Below are 14,999 nucleotides of genomic sequence, written 5' to 3'. Positions count from 1 at the left end.
TGATGAAAAAAATTTCCAAGTGACATTTTTGAAGACTGAAACAAGTTAGAGATGTGAAACATTCAGTGAAATGAAAGCCATTTGCATAGAAATTGAAAAAAAAGATTTATCTATTTTTAACTCTTTTCTTTTCCTTCCCCTACTACTGATTGTATACATTTATTTATAGATTTCTAAAAACATTAAATTTACCAATATAAAATTCTCTTCATAAGACCTTAAGCTTTTTAGAAAGGAAAATTTTGAAGCATAGCAAATAAAAACAGTTTTAGATTTTGGAAAAAGATCTCTTTAAAATGCTGTTTAAGAAAGAAGTATTGGACTCCGATTTTGGAAAATTAACATTTTAGCATTTTTCTTGAATAAATGGCAAGATGCCACAAAGGAAATGGAACTTTAAAAAAAATCAGTATACAAAAATAAATCTGATTGTGACAGAATTTGCAAATACATAATTAATCAATAGTTTTTGTTTTGGAAATGTGTAACTTTTAAAAATGTAATTGTATATATGTTTATCTCAAAAACAATTCTTAACAAAAATTTGGCTTCATTTGTCCAAATGCAGTCACAATTTTTAGATCCAACTTGTTCATCCTCTTCAATGACTTTCTTTAGACAGCTTTGTCCTACATTTTAAAAATTTGCAAGGGTTTTTATTAACGCCCTTTTAAGCTATCATCATTACTTCCCCAGTAGAAATGAACACTTTGGCCATGCCTGACAATATGTCTCTTTTTGCACCTAAAATCTGTGACCTCACAGAGTCTATCAAGGTGAACAATATTTTATGGTATTTTGTTTTTGTTTTGTTTTGAGTATTGAGAAATAATGTTTTTATTTATAAGTTATTTAATTGAGGTAGTGCAGGTTTTAGGAAAAGAACTCTGAATTTGGACCTAAAAGAATCCTTCCCCATGCAGCTTTCAGTGTGGCTTGAGGGGAGTCACTTAAACTCTCACAGAGCTTCAGTTTACTTTTCTCTAAATGATGTTGTGGACTGACATGATTTCTTTCAGCTGTGGATACTGTGATTGTAGTAAACCATGCATATGATTAATACCTGAGATGTGCTAATTACTTTTTAAGCCTTTTCATGGGCAGAGCTGTGAGTGAAATAAAACACGTATCTGTCACTGAAGGTTAGTTGAAACATAATTTAACTGGTATAATTGTTTCAGATTACATCTTGTAAGTTAAAAATCAGAATGTTAATGTTTAAAGAAAAAGATGGATCGTGTTCCTTTTGATTAACTGATCTTATACTTGCATTAACAATTAACACTTAGAAAGTTGTTGTCTGTTCATTTTTCAGTCCTGTCTGACTTTATGACCCCATTCAGGGATTTTTTGGCAAAGATACTGGAATGGTTTGCCATTTCCTTCTCCAGCATATTTTCCAGTTGAAGAAACTGAGGCAAACTGACTTTAGTGACTTGTCCAGGGTCACACTGCAGTGTCTGAGACTTAGTAAATGTTGAGTCCACCTTTGAACTTAGGAAGATAAGTCAGAATTCTAACTCCAAGCCTGGTGCTGTATCCACTGTACCATCTAGTTATCCTAAGAATGTTAATGGGAAAAATGCTAGTATTTATACAGTAATTTTTAAGATTTTTGAAACATTTTATGTGTTATCTCATTTGATCCAGAAAGCAATTATGTGAGGTAGGTATTACTATTATTCCCATTTTACAGATAACACAACTGAGGCATGAAAGAGAGTGTAAATGACTTGGTGTCATATAACTAGTATCTGTGGCAGAATTTGAACTTGGATCTTCTTGATGCCAAGTTGGCGCGCTAAGCCTGGAGATGAAGAAGCAGGTTATAATAATGTTTGCATGTATTTAATTATATTTTAAGAACCAATATTTTAAACATCTATAGAACCTTATATTTTCAGGTGACTATACAAATGATCTTGCTTTCTCTGAGATTATATTGTATCTGTGGAATATAAAATTGTGGTATATCTCCAAATTAAAAAAAAAATTTCAAATTTAGAACATGATATATAGCAGTTCTTTTCACCATCCTTCTAATCAGATTGATTATTCCTTTCTGCCCTTCAGGGAGCAACCCATCTTCAGCACTCGTGCTCATGTCTTCCAGATTGACCCAAACACCAAGAAGAACTGGGTTCCCACCAGCAAGCATGCAGTAACAGTGTCCTACTTCTACGACAGCACAAGAAATGTGTATAGAATAATCAGTTTAGATGGCTCAAAGGTTAGTTCTTTTTTTTTTCTTTTAAAAACATACTGTTTTGTTCTTGATGCTATAGCATTAAATTTTTAAGTATTGAAAAAACTTTTTATTGATCCTTTAGATAATGAAAATGTTTCACCAGGTTCAGTCAGTATACCTTATAGATAACAGAAAACAGAACATTCAGCAGATTTAGACTAGTTTACTTCAGGTAAACTTCCACAGTTTATGTATGAGCCTATAAGAATCTTGGATGATAAGAGAGCCAAAACTCTACTTAGCTGATCTCGCATCTGAAACAAAGGCAGAATTTCAGAGTTTTTTGTTCAATTTTGGTCAGCTTTTCTGTCATTGAGTGTAATTGGAGGATGGAGCTAAATGTCAAATTTGCAATATGCCATTATATGAAATGGGTGGGAAGGTGATTATCTTTCAGGTGTTTCCTCGTTGAAGCCACACCAGGTTGTTACAGCCTCCAGTAATGGAGTGGTGTGGCCAAGAGCACTGGGATTAACAGTAAAAGAGTGGTGTGGAATACTAATGGTGTGACTTCCTGTGACTCACTAATTATTCGAAATCTTAGTTTCTTAGTCTCTTAAAGGAATTGGACTGGATAATTTTCCAAACTCCCCAGTCTAGAATCCTGTGATCTTATTATGTTCCTCTCTTCTGACCTTGTGACACTCCTACTTTACATGGGCAACTAGTCACACATTATTCTCTTCTGGTCATTTCTTCATGATTGTCTTTATTTTTTTATTCTTGTCAGTTGTGGGCAACTATTCATGACCCCATCTGGGGTTTTCTTGGCAAAGATACTGGACTGTTTGCCATTTCCTTCTCCAGCTCATTTTACAGATGAGGAAACTGAGGCAAACATTATGTTCCTCTCTTCTGACCTTGTGACACTCCTACTTTACATGGGCAACTAGTCACACATTATTCCCTTCTGGTCATTTCTTCATGATTGTCTTTATTGTTTGATTCTTGTCAGTTGTGGGCAACTATTCATGACCCCATCTGGGGTTTTCTTGGCAAAGATACTGGACTGTTTGCCATTTCCTTCTCCAGCTCATTTTACAGATGAGGAAACTGAGGCAAACAGGGCTCAAATGACTTGCCCAGGGTCACACAGCTATCCAAGGCCAGATTTAAACCCAAGAAGTTGAGTCTTCCTGACTTCAGGCCCACCAACCCTATCCACTGTGCTGCCTTGATCTTGTATTATGTGTTAAAATGCCCTGTCACCTAAACTATAGATTGTGGGATCTTTAAGAATCATCAGCATCCTTGACACTTGGCTTGAACATAATTAATGAATATGAGTGTTTATAAAAACACGTGTTGATTTAACTTTAGTTTTCCTTTATTAGAACAGTGTTTGATCTCTGGCAAAATTATTTGGAGATGGCTATTGGTTAGATTCTATGAAGGTTTCCTGAATCACCATCTTAGTTCTTTATTTGGCATATATTCATTTGAATGGAATATACACAGACTTAGACTTAGAATATTCTTGGTTCAAACCCTGAAAAGGAAACAGGTTGACTTTATTCCCTAGTATGGCACTTTAGTCATATATTACTGGTTTTTTGAGCAAGTCACTGAACCCTCTTTGCCTTTGTTGCCTCATCTATAAAATGAGCTGGAGAGGAAATGGCAAACCACTTCAGTGTCTTTGCCAAGAAGACCCCAAATGGGGTTACAAAGAGTCAGACTCAATTGAGAACGACTGAACACCACCACCCTGATTTCTCTTCTGTCCTAATGTGTCCTTTAGAGCATTGGCCTTCCTAGATGGTGGTTGAAAAATAGCAAAGAAATAAGTGGGAACAGAAGTCCTAGTATGTAAGGAGAGAACCCACATAGAAGTAGTTTGAATAGATTTCATATTAATTAGACTTTCACCTGAAGAGTAAAAGCCCTTCAGTGCCTTACTTCCAAGGAGCATCTACCTAGAAAGCAGTTCTAGTGAATCATTCATCAAATAGACCTTTTTCTTTCTGAGGCCACATGAAAACGGGGCTGGATACCACTGCCCGAGTTCTGTCTTTTGACTGTAATGCCAAAGACTGTCTTTTCCTATTTAGAATCATTTAATCTAGTGCTTTTTGGTGATAACAGGGGATTTGATATCCTTTTTTTAAAACAGAAATTTCCTTTAGTAATTGATCTGGCTGTTTTGCTGTGGTCTGTAGATTGGTCTTTTTGTTAATTTCTTAGATGGATACTGTGAACTAAAGCCCTTTTTAGTTCTAAATCTAGGAGCCACTGCAGAGCACTGCAGCAATGGCTGCATTTTTTAAAAACAGACTTTGCAATTTATGTCTTATAAGAATGTTTTTTTTAGCTGTCTCTTTCTCTGTTAAGCACCTGATTGAGTGATGAAAATCTCAGAATGCCCATACCTCGAAAACATAATCTGATTCTTTTCACTCCAGGCCTTTTACTTCATGGTGAATCTAATTTTTGCTTTAAGGCCTTCTAGTAATGTTGTAAAAACATCAATTTGGTTAAATGCCACAATTGGTGTACTATACTTCTTCCATAATGATACAGCATTTTAAAATTTGTTCCTTAGAGGAAAGAACAGCTGGATATAGGAAACTGGGGAAGGTATATGTATATTTTAAAGTTATAAAATATTACTGTCTGAAAACACTGAAGAATTCAGTAAAAGCATGTGTTAGCATCATCGCTAAGCTCAGATGCTGGTTTATAGAAAAGTTAAAAATGAAGATTAAATTGAAATGTTTAGATTTAACCAGAAGGAAAGTTTGTGATGCTACATCATAAATAGCATCAAGCTTGTTATGAACACAACAGCTCCTTCCCTGCTTCTTCTTAGAATTGCTGCCTATGATATTTCTACTCTTGAGAACTGGTGTGTTTGTTGAAAAGAATGCTTCTCTCTCCTCATCTTCAAAAAGAATGTTTGTAGGCTAAAGGACGATGGCTGGAAATGATAATATTAAAATTTGGTTACTTAGGTTGACTAGAGAAAGAGAACCGATCATAACTCATTTTGAGAGGCAACTGGATTCTAGTGGAAAGGGCGCTGGATTCCGAATTAGAGCACTTGGGTTCAAAGCCTGCCTTTGACCAAAGCCAGCTGAACCTCAGCTTTCTCATTTATAAAATAAAGCGTTTCGACTAGATGACCCCTAAGTCTTTCCCCCATCCTTCCATCCCCAACTTCAAAGAGAAGGCACTGGGAAAATAGGCTATTAGAAGAGTCTTAAAAACAAGGATGAGATTAAAGAGAGATAAAAACAGGCTAGAGATAGGTAGAAAAGTTTTGTATAATGCCTTGGAGGCAGCCAGTATGCCATTGGCAATCTATGGGGCATTGAAGGCCTGAGCTGAGAACTAGTTTTTAAAAGGTATACATCTCAGCTTTTCAGCCTGATTCTTCTCCATTCCATCTCTACTTCTGGAAGATTAGTAAAAACATGTTACTCCCTCCCAGATCTTAGTCCTTCCTAAGAGAAGAGAATCATGGCATCATAGTCTTAAGAGGCCAAGTAGAGTTATAAGAGGAATGATGAGACACCAATATATCTATGTATGAGAGTCACTTAAATCTCCCCCTCTCTCTTTACCATCATTATATTTCATTAAAGTCTATGTACATTTGAGAACTCAAATCCACTTTTTCTCTCCTTAGCCCCTTCTCCTGCTATTTCTAAGCTAAGAATAAGCTATTGAACTGAGCCTTTGTCAATCAGATTCTTTGCAAAGCAAATAAAAGAAGAAAAACATACTAACAATTTCAGTACTTCTGACCTAAAAATTTTGATGTTTGGAAATATTCTTGGAACCTTAAGTAAGCCAGCCCAGTGGAGTGAAATAAATTCCATTCCCTGCACAGTGAACTTGATTGCAATTATCAGGTAAAATCATGGCACTATGGTCTGGGCCAAGGAATTTTAGGAGAGATGACAAGAGATGCCAATTTCTATAGAGAAGAGACATGAATAAGCATATCATTTATTTTACATTTTCCTTCTTGTCATTTTTCCCATTTTAAATGAGGTAATAATAAAGGATATAAAAATACTGAACTTTTTTGTTTTCATTATAAATGTGTGCTCATGGTGGTATTCAATTTTTAGGCCATTCAAAGGAAGATTTTATGACAGAGTAGAAAACATGTTAGTTCTGGATATTGGAGACCTGGGATCAAATCTTCCTTTTGACATGTACCTATGTATTCCTAGTCACTTACTTTTCATGATCTCAGTTTCCTCAACTGTAAAAAGAGAAAGTTGACTGCTTTACCTCTGAGGTCAACTTTTGCTTTAGATCTGTGATTGTCTTGAGTAGAACAAATAACAGGAGCATCGAGGTTGCTCAAATCTGGCCTTAGACACTTCCTATATTGGTGACCGTGGGCAGGTCACTTAACCACAATTGCCTAGCCCTTACTGTTCTTTTTGCCTTTGGAACTAGTATGTAGTATTGATTCTAAGACAAAAGGCAAAGGTTTAAATAAAAAGAACAAGACAATATAACAATTCCAGAGTATAAAGGAAGCATTGAAAAGCTCTCCATATTTCTTATTCCACCTCCATTAGCTTAAGAACACTTTCTGCTTCTCTATCCTATTGTTGAGGATTGTCAATAATTATCTCCATATAGATACAGTGCACCAGCCTTAATGAACAACCATACACATAAGATGGCTGATTCACAACCTCCCTAGGGTTAGAAAGTACAGTAATTAAATGTTTTGGTTTAGAAGACGTTCTCTTTGTTACCACCGGCTAGAACAAACAAAAACCCTATTTATGTCAAAGGGTTTAATTAAGACAAAATAAGTGACAATACCCCTTTGTTCATTTTGAACCAATGATTCCATTGTTGAAAGGGAAAACTAGATTAGGAAACTTCTTAACAGTGTGGTTTTACTGCTGATAGTCTTAGAAAGTTGCCTGTAATACTGGAGTTAAAGTGATGTATTCAGGGTATTAAGCCAAAAGCCAATATATGTAAAAGGAAGGATTTGAACCTCAGGCCTCCAGCTTGAAACTGGCTCTCTATCTACTATCTGATAACCTGAAAATTAGATTTTAAAAAATGTTCTTCAGGAGACTTCCGGGTAAACATGGTGGCAGTCTAGACCTAGGACTCTTCCTCTCCTCACTACCTACCGTTATAGACTACCTCAAAAAGCCAAAAAAACCCAAATTCATATGAATGAAGGGATTCTACAGTAGGGCGCAGGATTGAAGGTACATGCGATTTGGGTATTTCCACACCATAATGGGGTGAAAAAGCTTCTACCAAAATGCGAGCTGATCCACCCTCCCCACCACACCTACGGAGCCAGAGTCAGAGCCAGCACATGCTAGAATCAGTGAGTGAGAGAGGGGCAACTCTAGGTCCTAGGCAGCTGACTAAGAACATCAAAGACCTATCTCTGAGAGCAGCTAGACTTGAAACCCCAGCAGACTGAAGAGTGCAGACCATGGGCACCCGCAGGGAGAGAGCACAGAGAAGGGCAGGAAATAGCAGAAGCAGCAGAGACTCGAGCTTTGGCCTCAAGCAAAATCCTTGCTCCTTAGCTCAATACACAGAGAGTCTGCTCTCCTCACTCAGATTTCTGACTGGAAAGGGAAGGGAAAAGAACCATAGTGATAGCAAACAACGCCCAAGAGCAACTTCCCAACACCAAGAAAAACAAGAAGAAGACATTGACCCTGGATAATTTTTATGGAGGAAAAATCCAGACTACAGAGGAAATAGCAGAAGAGGAAATCCAAATAAAGGTGCCAAAACCTTTAAAAAAAAAAGGAAATTGGCCACAAGCTCTTGAAGAATTTAAATTGGAGCTTACCAAAAAAAAAAAAAGGAAGCCTTCTGGCAAGAAAAATCCTAAATAATTCAAAAAGAAAATAACAGTTTAAAGGACAAGAACTCCCAATTGGAGAAACAGGTGGAAGCCATGAAAAGCAGGATAGACCAAATATAAAAGGAAATCAAAAGATTATAGCAGAAAACCAGGCCTTAAAGACCAGAATTGGGCAATTGGAAACCTTGCAAAACAGAGAGAATTAATAAAGCAAAGTCAAAAGACCAACAAAATAGAAGAAAACATAAAATATCTTCCTGACAAGATGATGGATCAGGAAAACATCATGAAGAGACAACGTGAGAATCACTGATCTACCTGAAAACCCAGAAATAAACAGAAATCTTGACATCATACTACAAGAAATTATCCAAGAAAATTTCCCTGATGTTCTTGAACAAGGGGGCAAAATAGACATTGAAAGAGTTCATAGAACACCCTCTACACTAAATCCTCAAAAGACAACTCCCAGGAATGTAATTGCCAAATTCCAGAGCTTCCAAGTTAAGGAGAAAATTTTACAAGAAGCCAAAAAGAGACAATTCAGATATCAAGGAGCACCAATCAGGATCACATAAGATCTGGCAGTTTCCACACTAAAGGACCGCAAGGCGTGGTATGTGATATTCAGAAAGGCAAGAGAATTGGATCTTCAACCAAGGATTACCTACCCATCAAAACTGACTATATTCTTCCAGGGGAATGTATGGGCATTCAACAAAATAGAAGATTCCCAAGTGTTTGTAAAGAAAAGACCAGAACTAAGTGGAAAGTTTGATATCCAAACACAAAGATCAAGAGAAACACGAAAAGGTAAATAAGAGAGGGAAAAGGGGAAAATGTTTTTTTATGTAAACTTTCTTCTTTAAGGGCTTCAATAAGATCAAATTGTTTATAACAATATATGGGGGAAATGTTATTTGTAACTCAAAAATTATATTCATTATTATAGTAATTAGAGGAATCATTCACAGGAACAGATTGGGATAATAAGTGGTATAAGATGATATGCAAAAAAAAAGAAAGAAAAAGGGAGGGGGGAATTGAAGATGCCACCAAGAGAAACTTGAAGAAATAAGATAAATAGGATAATCTATACCATACAACGAGGCACATGGGAAGGGGAGGGGACGAATATTATTATAAAAATGTGAGGAAGAGAGTGCTAATAGGTAATACCTATAGACCTTACTCTCAATGAAACCAATTCTGAGAGGGAAGAGCATCTAGATCTATTGGGGTATTAAATTCTATCTTACCTTACAGGAAAAGTGAGAAGAGAAGGGAAAACTTAAGGGGATGAAGGGGGGGGAGGGAGTAGAAAAAGGGAGGAAAAGAGAGAGGGGAGGGAACTTAATAAATGCTAAAAAAAGAAGGGAACAAAAAGGGAGGGGGCAGAAAGGGAAGCATATTATGGGGTTTAGAGGGACTGATTAAAAGCAAACAACTGGTTTAAAAGGATATAGCAAAAGAAGAAAGGACAGAACTAGGACAGGATATCAAAATGCTGGGGAATACACAAATGGAAATCATAACTTTGAATGTGAATGGGATGAACTCACCCATAAAATGAAAACAATTAGCAGAGTGGATTAGAAACCAAAATCCTACCATATGTTGTCTATGAGAAACACACATGAGGCACGTAGACACACACAAGTTTAGAATTAAAGGTTGGAGTAAAATCTATTGGGCCTCAACTGATAGAAAGAAGGCAGGAGTTGCAATCATGATATCTGACAAAGTTAAAGTAAAAATAGATCTGATTAAAAGGGATAGGGAAGGTAACTACATCCTGATAAAAGGCAGTATAAACAACATATCAGTAATAAACATGTATGCACCAAATGGGATAGCATCCAAGTTTCTAAAGGAGAAACTAGTGGAGTTGAGGGAGGATATAGATAGTGAAACCATACTAGTGGAAGACCTGAACCTACCACTATCAAATCTAGATAAATCAAATGAAAAAATAAATAAGAAAGAGGTAAGAGATGTGAATGAAATCATAGAAAAATTAGAGTTAATGGATATATGGGGGGAAATAAATAGGGACAAAAAGGACTACACCTTCTTTTCAGCAGCACATGGTACATTCACAAAAGATTGACCATGTACTAAGGCATAAAAACATGGCAAACAAATGCAGAAAAGCAAAAATAATAAATGCAACCTTTTCAGATCATAATGCAATAAAAATAATAATCAGTAAAAGCACATGGAGAGCCAATTCAAAAATTAATTGGAAATTAAATAATATGATTCTACAAAATCATTTAGTTAAACAAATAATAGAAACAATTAATAATTTCATTGAAGAAAATGACAATAATGAGACATCCTTTCAAAATCTATGGGATGCAGCCAAAGCAGTACTCAGGGAGAAATTTATATCCTTGAGTTCATCTATTAACAAATTAGGGAGGGCAGAGGTCAATGAATTGGACATGCAAGTCAAAAAACTTGAAAGTGAGGAAATTAAAAACCCCCAAATGAAAACTAAATTAGAGATCCTAAAAATTAAGGGAGAAATTAATAAAATTGAAAGTGAAGGAACTATTGAATTTAATAAAGACTAGAAGCTGGTATTTTGAAAAAACAAACAAAATAGACAAAGTACTGGTTAATCTAATAAAAAAAGGAAAGAAGAAAACTAAATTAACAGTATCATAAATGAAAAGGGAGACCTCACCTCTAATGAAGAGGAAATTAAGGCAATCATTAAAAACTATTTTCCAATTATATGGCAACAAATATGGTAATCTAGGTGATGGATGAATATTTACAAAAATATAAATTGCCTAGATTAACAGAAGAAGAAATAGAATTCTTAAATAATCCCATATCAGAAGAAAGGAATTGAATAAGCTATCAAAAGCTATCAAAGAACTCCCTAAGAAAAAATCCCCAGGGCATGATGGATTCATAAATTAATTCTATCAAATATTGAAAGAACAGCTAATCCCAATATTATACAAACTGACAGAATAAGCAAAGAAGGAGTTCTACCAAATTCCTTTCGTGTCACAAATATGGTACTGATTCCAAAGCCAGGCAGGTCAAAAACACAGAAAGAAAACTATAGACCAATCTCCTTAATGAACATAGATGTAAAAATCTTAAATAGAATACTAGCAAAAAGACTCCAGCAAGTGATCAGGTGGTTTATTCACTATGATCAGGTGGAATTTATACCAGGAATGCAAGAATGGTTCAATATTAGGAAAACCATCCACATAATTGACCATATCAACAAGCAAACCAACAAAAATCACATGCTTATCTCAATAGATGTAGAAAAAGCCTTTGACAAAGTACAACACTCATTCCTATTGAAAACACTAGAAAGTATAGGAATAGAAGGGTTTTTCCTAAAAATAATAAACAGTATCTATCTAAAACCATCAGCCAACATCATTTGCAATGGGGATAAACTAGATGCATTCCCAATAAGATCAGGAGTGAAAGGATAGTGTTTCTAGTACAATTTTAATATTGTACTAGAAACACTAGCAGTAGCAATTAGAGAAGAAAAAGAAATTGAAGGGTATTAAAATTGGCAATGAGGAGACCAAGCTATCACTCTTTGCAGATGATATGATGATCTACTTAAAAAATCCTAGAGAATCAACTAAAAAGCTAACTTTAGCAAAGTTGCAGGATACAAAATAAACCCACATAAGTCATTAGCATTTCTATATATTTCCAACACATCTCAGCAGCAAGAATTAGAAAGAGAAATTCCATTTAAAATCATCCTAGACAATATAAAATACGTGGGAATCTATCTGCCAAGACAAACACAGGAACTATGTGAACGCAACTACAAAACACTTTCTACAAAATTAAAACTAGATCTAAACAATTGGAAAAACATTGATTGCTCATGGATAGGACGAGCTATCATAATAAAAATGACCATCCTACCCAAACTTATTTACTTATTTAGTGCCATACACATTGAACTACCAAAAAAACTTTTTTACTGAATTAGAAAAAAACCATAACAAAGTTCATTTGGAAGAATAAAAGATCAAGGATATCCATGGAAATAAGAAGGAAATGCGAAGGAAGGGGGCCTTGCAGTACCAGATCTCAAACTATACTATAAAGCAGTTGTCATCAAACAATAAGGTAAAGGAGGATCAGTGGAATAGACTTGGGGTAAGTGATCTCAGCAAGACCGTCTATGATAAGCCCAAAGATTCCAGCTTTTGGGACCAAAACCCAGTATTTGATAAAAACTGCTGAGAAAATTAGAAGACAGTATGGGAGAGATTGGGGGTGGATCAATATCTCACACCCTACACCAAGGTAAACTCAGAATGGTGAATGATCTGAATATAAAGAAAGAAACTATAAATAAATTAGGTGAACACAGAATAGTATACATGTCACATCTTTGGGAAAAGAAAGATTTTAAGACCAAGCAAGTGTTAGAAAAAATCACAAAATGTAAAATAAATAATTTTGATTACATTAAATTAAAAAGTTTTTGTACAGACAAAACCAATGCAACCAAAATTAGAAAGAAACAAATTGGGAAATAATCTTCATAACAAAATCCTCTGACAAAGGTCTAATCACTCAAATTTATAAAGAGCTAAATCAGTTGTACAAAAAATCAAGCCATTCTCCAATTGGTAAATGGGCAAGGGACATGAATAGGCAATTTTCAGTTAAAGAAATCAAAATTATTATTAAGCACATGAAAATGTGTTCCAAGTCTCTCATAATCAGAGAGATACAAATCAAAATAACTGAGGTATGACCTCACAGCTAGAAGATTGGCTAACATGACAGCAATGGAAAGTAATGAATGCTAGAGGTGATGTGGCAGAGTCGGACGTTAACGCATTGCTGGTGGAGTTGTGAATTCATCCAACCATTCTGGAGGGCAATTTGGAATTATGCCCAAAGGGTGATAAAAGACTGTCTGCCCTTTGATCCAGCCATAGCACTGCTGGGTTTGTACCCCAAAGTGGTAATAAGGAAAAAGATTTGTATAAGAATATACATAGCTGCGCTCTTTGTGGTGGCAAAAAATTGGAAAATGAGGGGATGCCCTTCAATTGGAGAATGGCTGAGCAAATTGTGGTATATGTTGGTGATGGAATACTATTGTGCTCAAAGGAATAATAAAGTGGAGGAATTCCATGGAGACTGGAACAACCTCCAGGAAGTGATGCAGAGTGAAAGGAGCAGAACCAAGAGAACATTGTACACAGAGACTGATACACTGTGGTAAAATCGAATATAATGTACTTCTCCATTAGTGGCAATGCAGTGATCTGAACAACTTGGAGTGATCCACAAGAAAGAACACTATCCACATTCAGAGGAAAAACTGTGGGACTAGAAACACAGAAGAAAAGCATCTGCTTGATTACATGGGTCGAGGGGTATGATTGGGATGTAGATTCTAAATGAACATCCTAATGCAAACATCAACAACATGGAAATGGGTTCTGATCAAGGACACATGTCCCCAAAGGAATTGTGTGTTGGTTACAGGAAGGGTGGGGAGAGGGGAGGGAGGGAAAGAATATGATTCTCGTAACCACAGAATAATGTTCTAAATTGATGAAATAAAATTAAAATATAAAATCTGTTCTTTGATGAGGAAAATACTGCAAGTGTACATTTCAGAAACCCCAGTGGTCTACTGTCCCTAGACTACAACAATATATGAAATGTTTGTCTTTCCTACTGATGAATTTCATGCTGTTCATCTCTTAACTTCATCTGTTTCCTGATGATAAATGATCCTTCTAAACATTTATTGGTAAAGCTCTTTGTAGCTCTAGTGAAAATAATGCTGATATAACTACTTCAAGGAAGTTAAAATGTATGTTGTAATTTCAATGAAAAGAGATTTTTAGAAATGAGAGTTTAAAATAAAATTTTAAACTATAGAAGGTGGTGAGTATCTACATTAGGTGGGTGATGTTACCTGATGTAATAGAGCCTTCCTGTGCTGGGGGGTAGTCTGAATCCTTTTCCTTGGTTAGATGTAGGACCTTTAAGTCTTTTTTTACTTTCTTGGCTCATCAGTTTTCATCTGTAAAATGAGGCAGGTGGACTAGATGGCCTCTAAAGTACTTTTTATTATTATGCAAACTAAGAAATAAAGGTCTTGTAAGCTATATTAAGTTTGGAATAAATCATAGTTTTCTTTTTTTTTTTCAAACCCCTGCCTTCCATCGTAGAATCAATACTGTGTATTTGTTCTAAGGCAAAAGAGTGGTAAGGGCTAGGCAATGGGAATTAAATAGCTTGTCCAGGGTCACACAGTGGAAAGTGTCTGAGGCCAAATTTGAACCCAGGACTTCTCATTTCTAGGTTCTCAATCCACTGAGCTACCTTGTCCTCTAACTGTAATTTCTCAATATACTCTGTATTTGAGATGTGTATAATTAAATGTGTATATAATATAGAAAGTGAATAAATTAAACTTTTGAATATTAAATATTGAAATGTTTTTATATTTTCAATCTTCATTGAAATGTCCAATCTCTGAATATGTGTGTGCATATGTACATATATTTACGTTTGTATTTCAATGTTATTTGTAGGTTCTTCTTAGCTAAAAAATGAGAAGACAGTTATGCTTGGTAATCAAGGATGCTCTATTTGTATATGATATCAATAAGCATTTATTAATTTTTTTCTGTGTTTTAGATACTATTTTAAGTGCAGTTATGTACTTTTTTAGTGTCCCTATAACTGACAAGGATTTTTACTCTAGTGGTGCATGCAGATGCATGCACAGATATCTACATAGATATATCTTTTGTTTTATAGTGCCACTCTCAAAATTCTTATTCTCTCATAGCCAAGTGTAGATTAGCCTTATGTCAGGGGAGTGTTGGGAGACTGTGAATATTTATACTTTGGAAGTTGCCAAATACTACAAATCAGAGCTTGATTTATTGT

General features: G+C 35.4%; 1 protein-coding gene across 10 annotated transcripts in view; it reads left to right on the top strand.

The window, feature by feature from the left end:
• HOMER1 (homer scaffold protein 1) overlaps positions 1–14,999 on the top strand; it is a 169,126-nt gene that overhangs the window by 62,570 nt on the left and 91,557 nt on the right. For all 10 annotated transcript variants that reach the window (XM_007486428.3, XM_007486427.3, XM_007486424.3 and 7 more), the window contains exon 2: positions 2,074–2,230. In XM_007486428.3, coding sequence (XP_007486490.1) covers positions 2,074–2,230 — 157 coding nt within the window. The remainder of the gene's footprint in view (positions 1–2,073; positions 2,231–14,999) is intronic.

This window comes from Monodelphis domestica, chromosome 3 (assembly GCF_027887165.1).
Source record: "Monodelphis domestica isolate mMonDom1 chromosome 3, mMonDom1.pri, whole genome shotgun sequence".
Lineage (NCBI taxonomy): Eukaryota > Metazoa > Chordata > Mammalia > Didelphimorphia > Didelphidae > Monodelphis > Monodelphis domestica.
The sequence above is the reverse complement of the archived record's forward strand: the minus strand, read 5'-3'. Positions and strand labels throughout refer to the sequence as shown.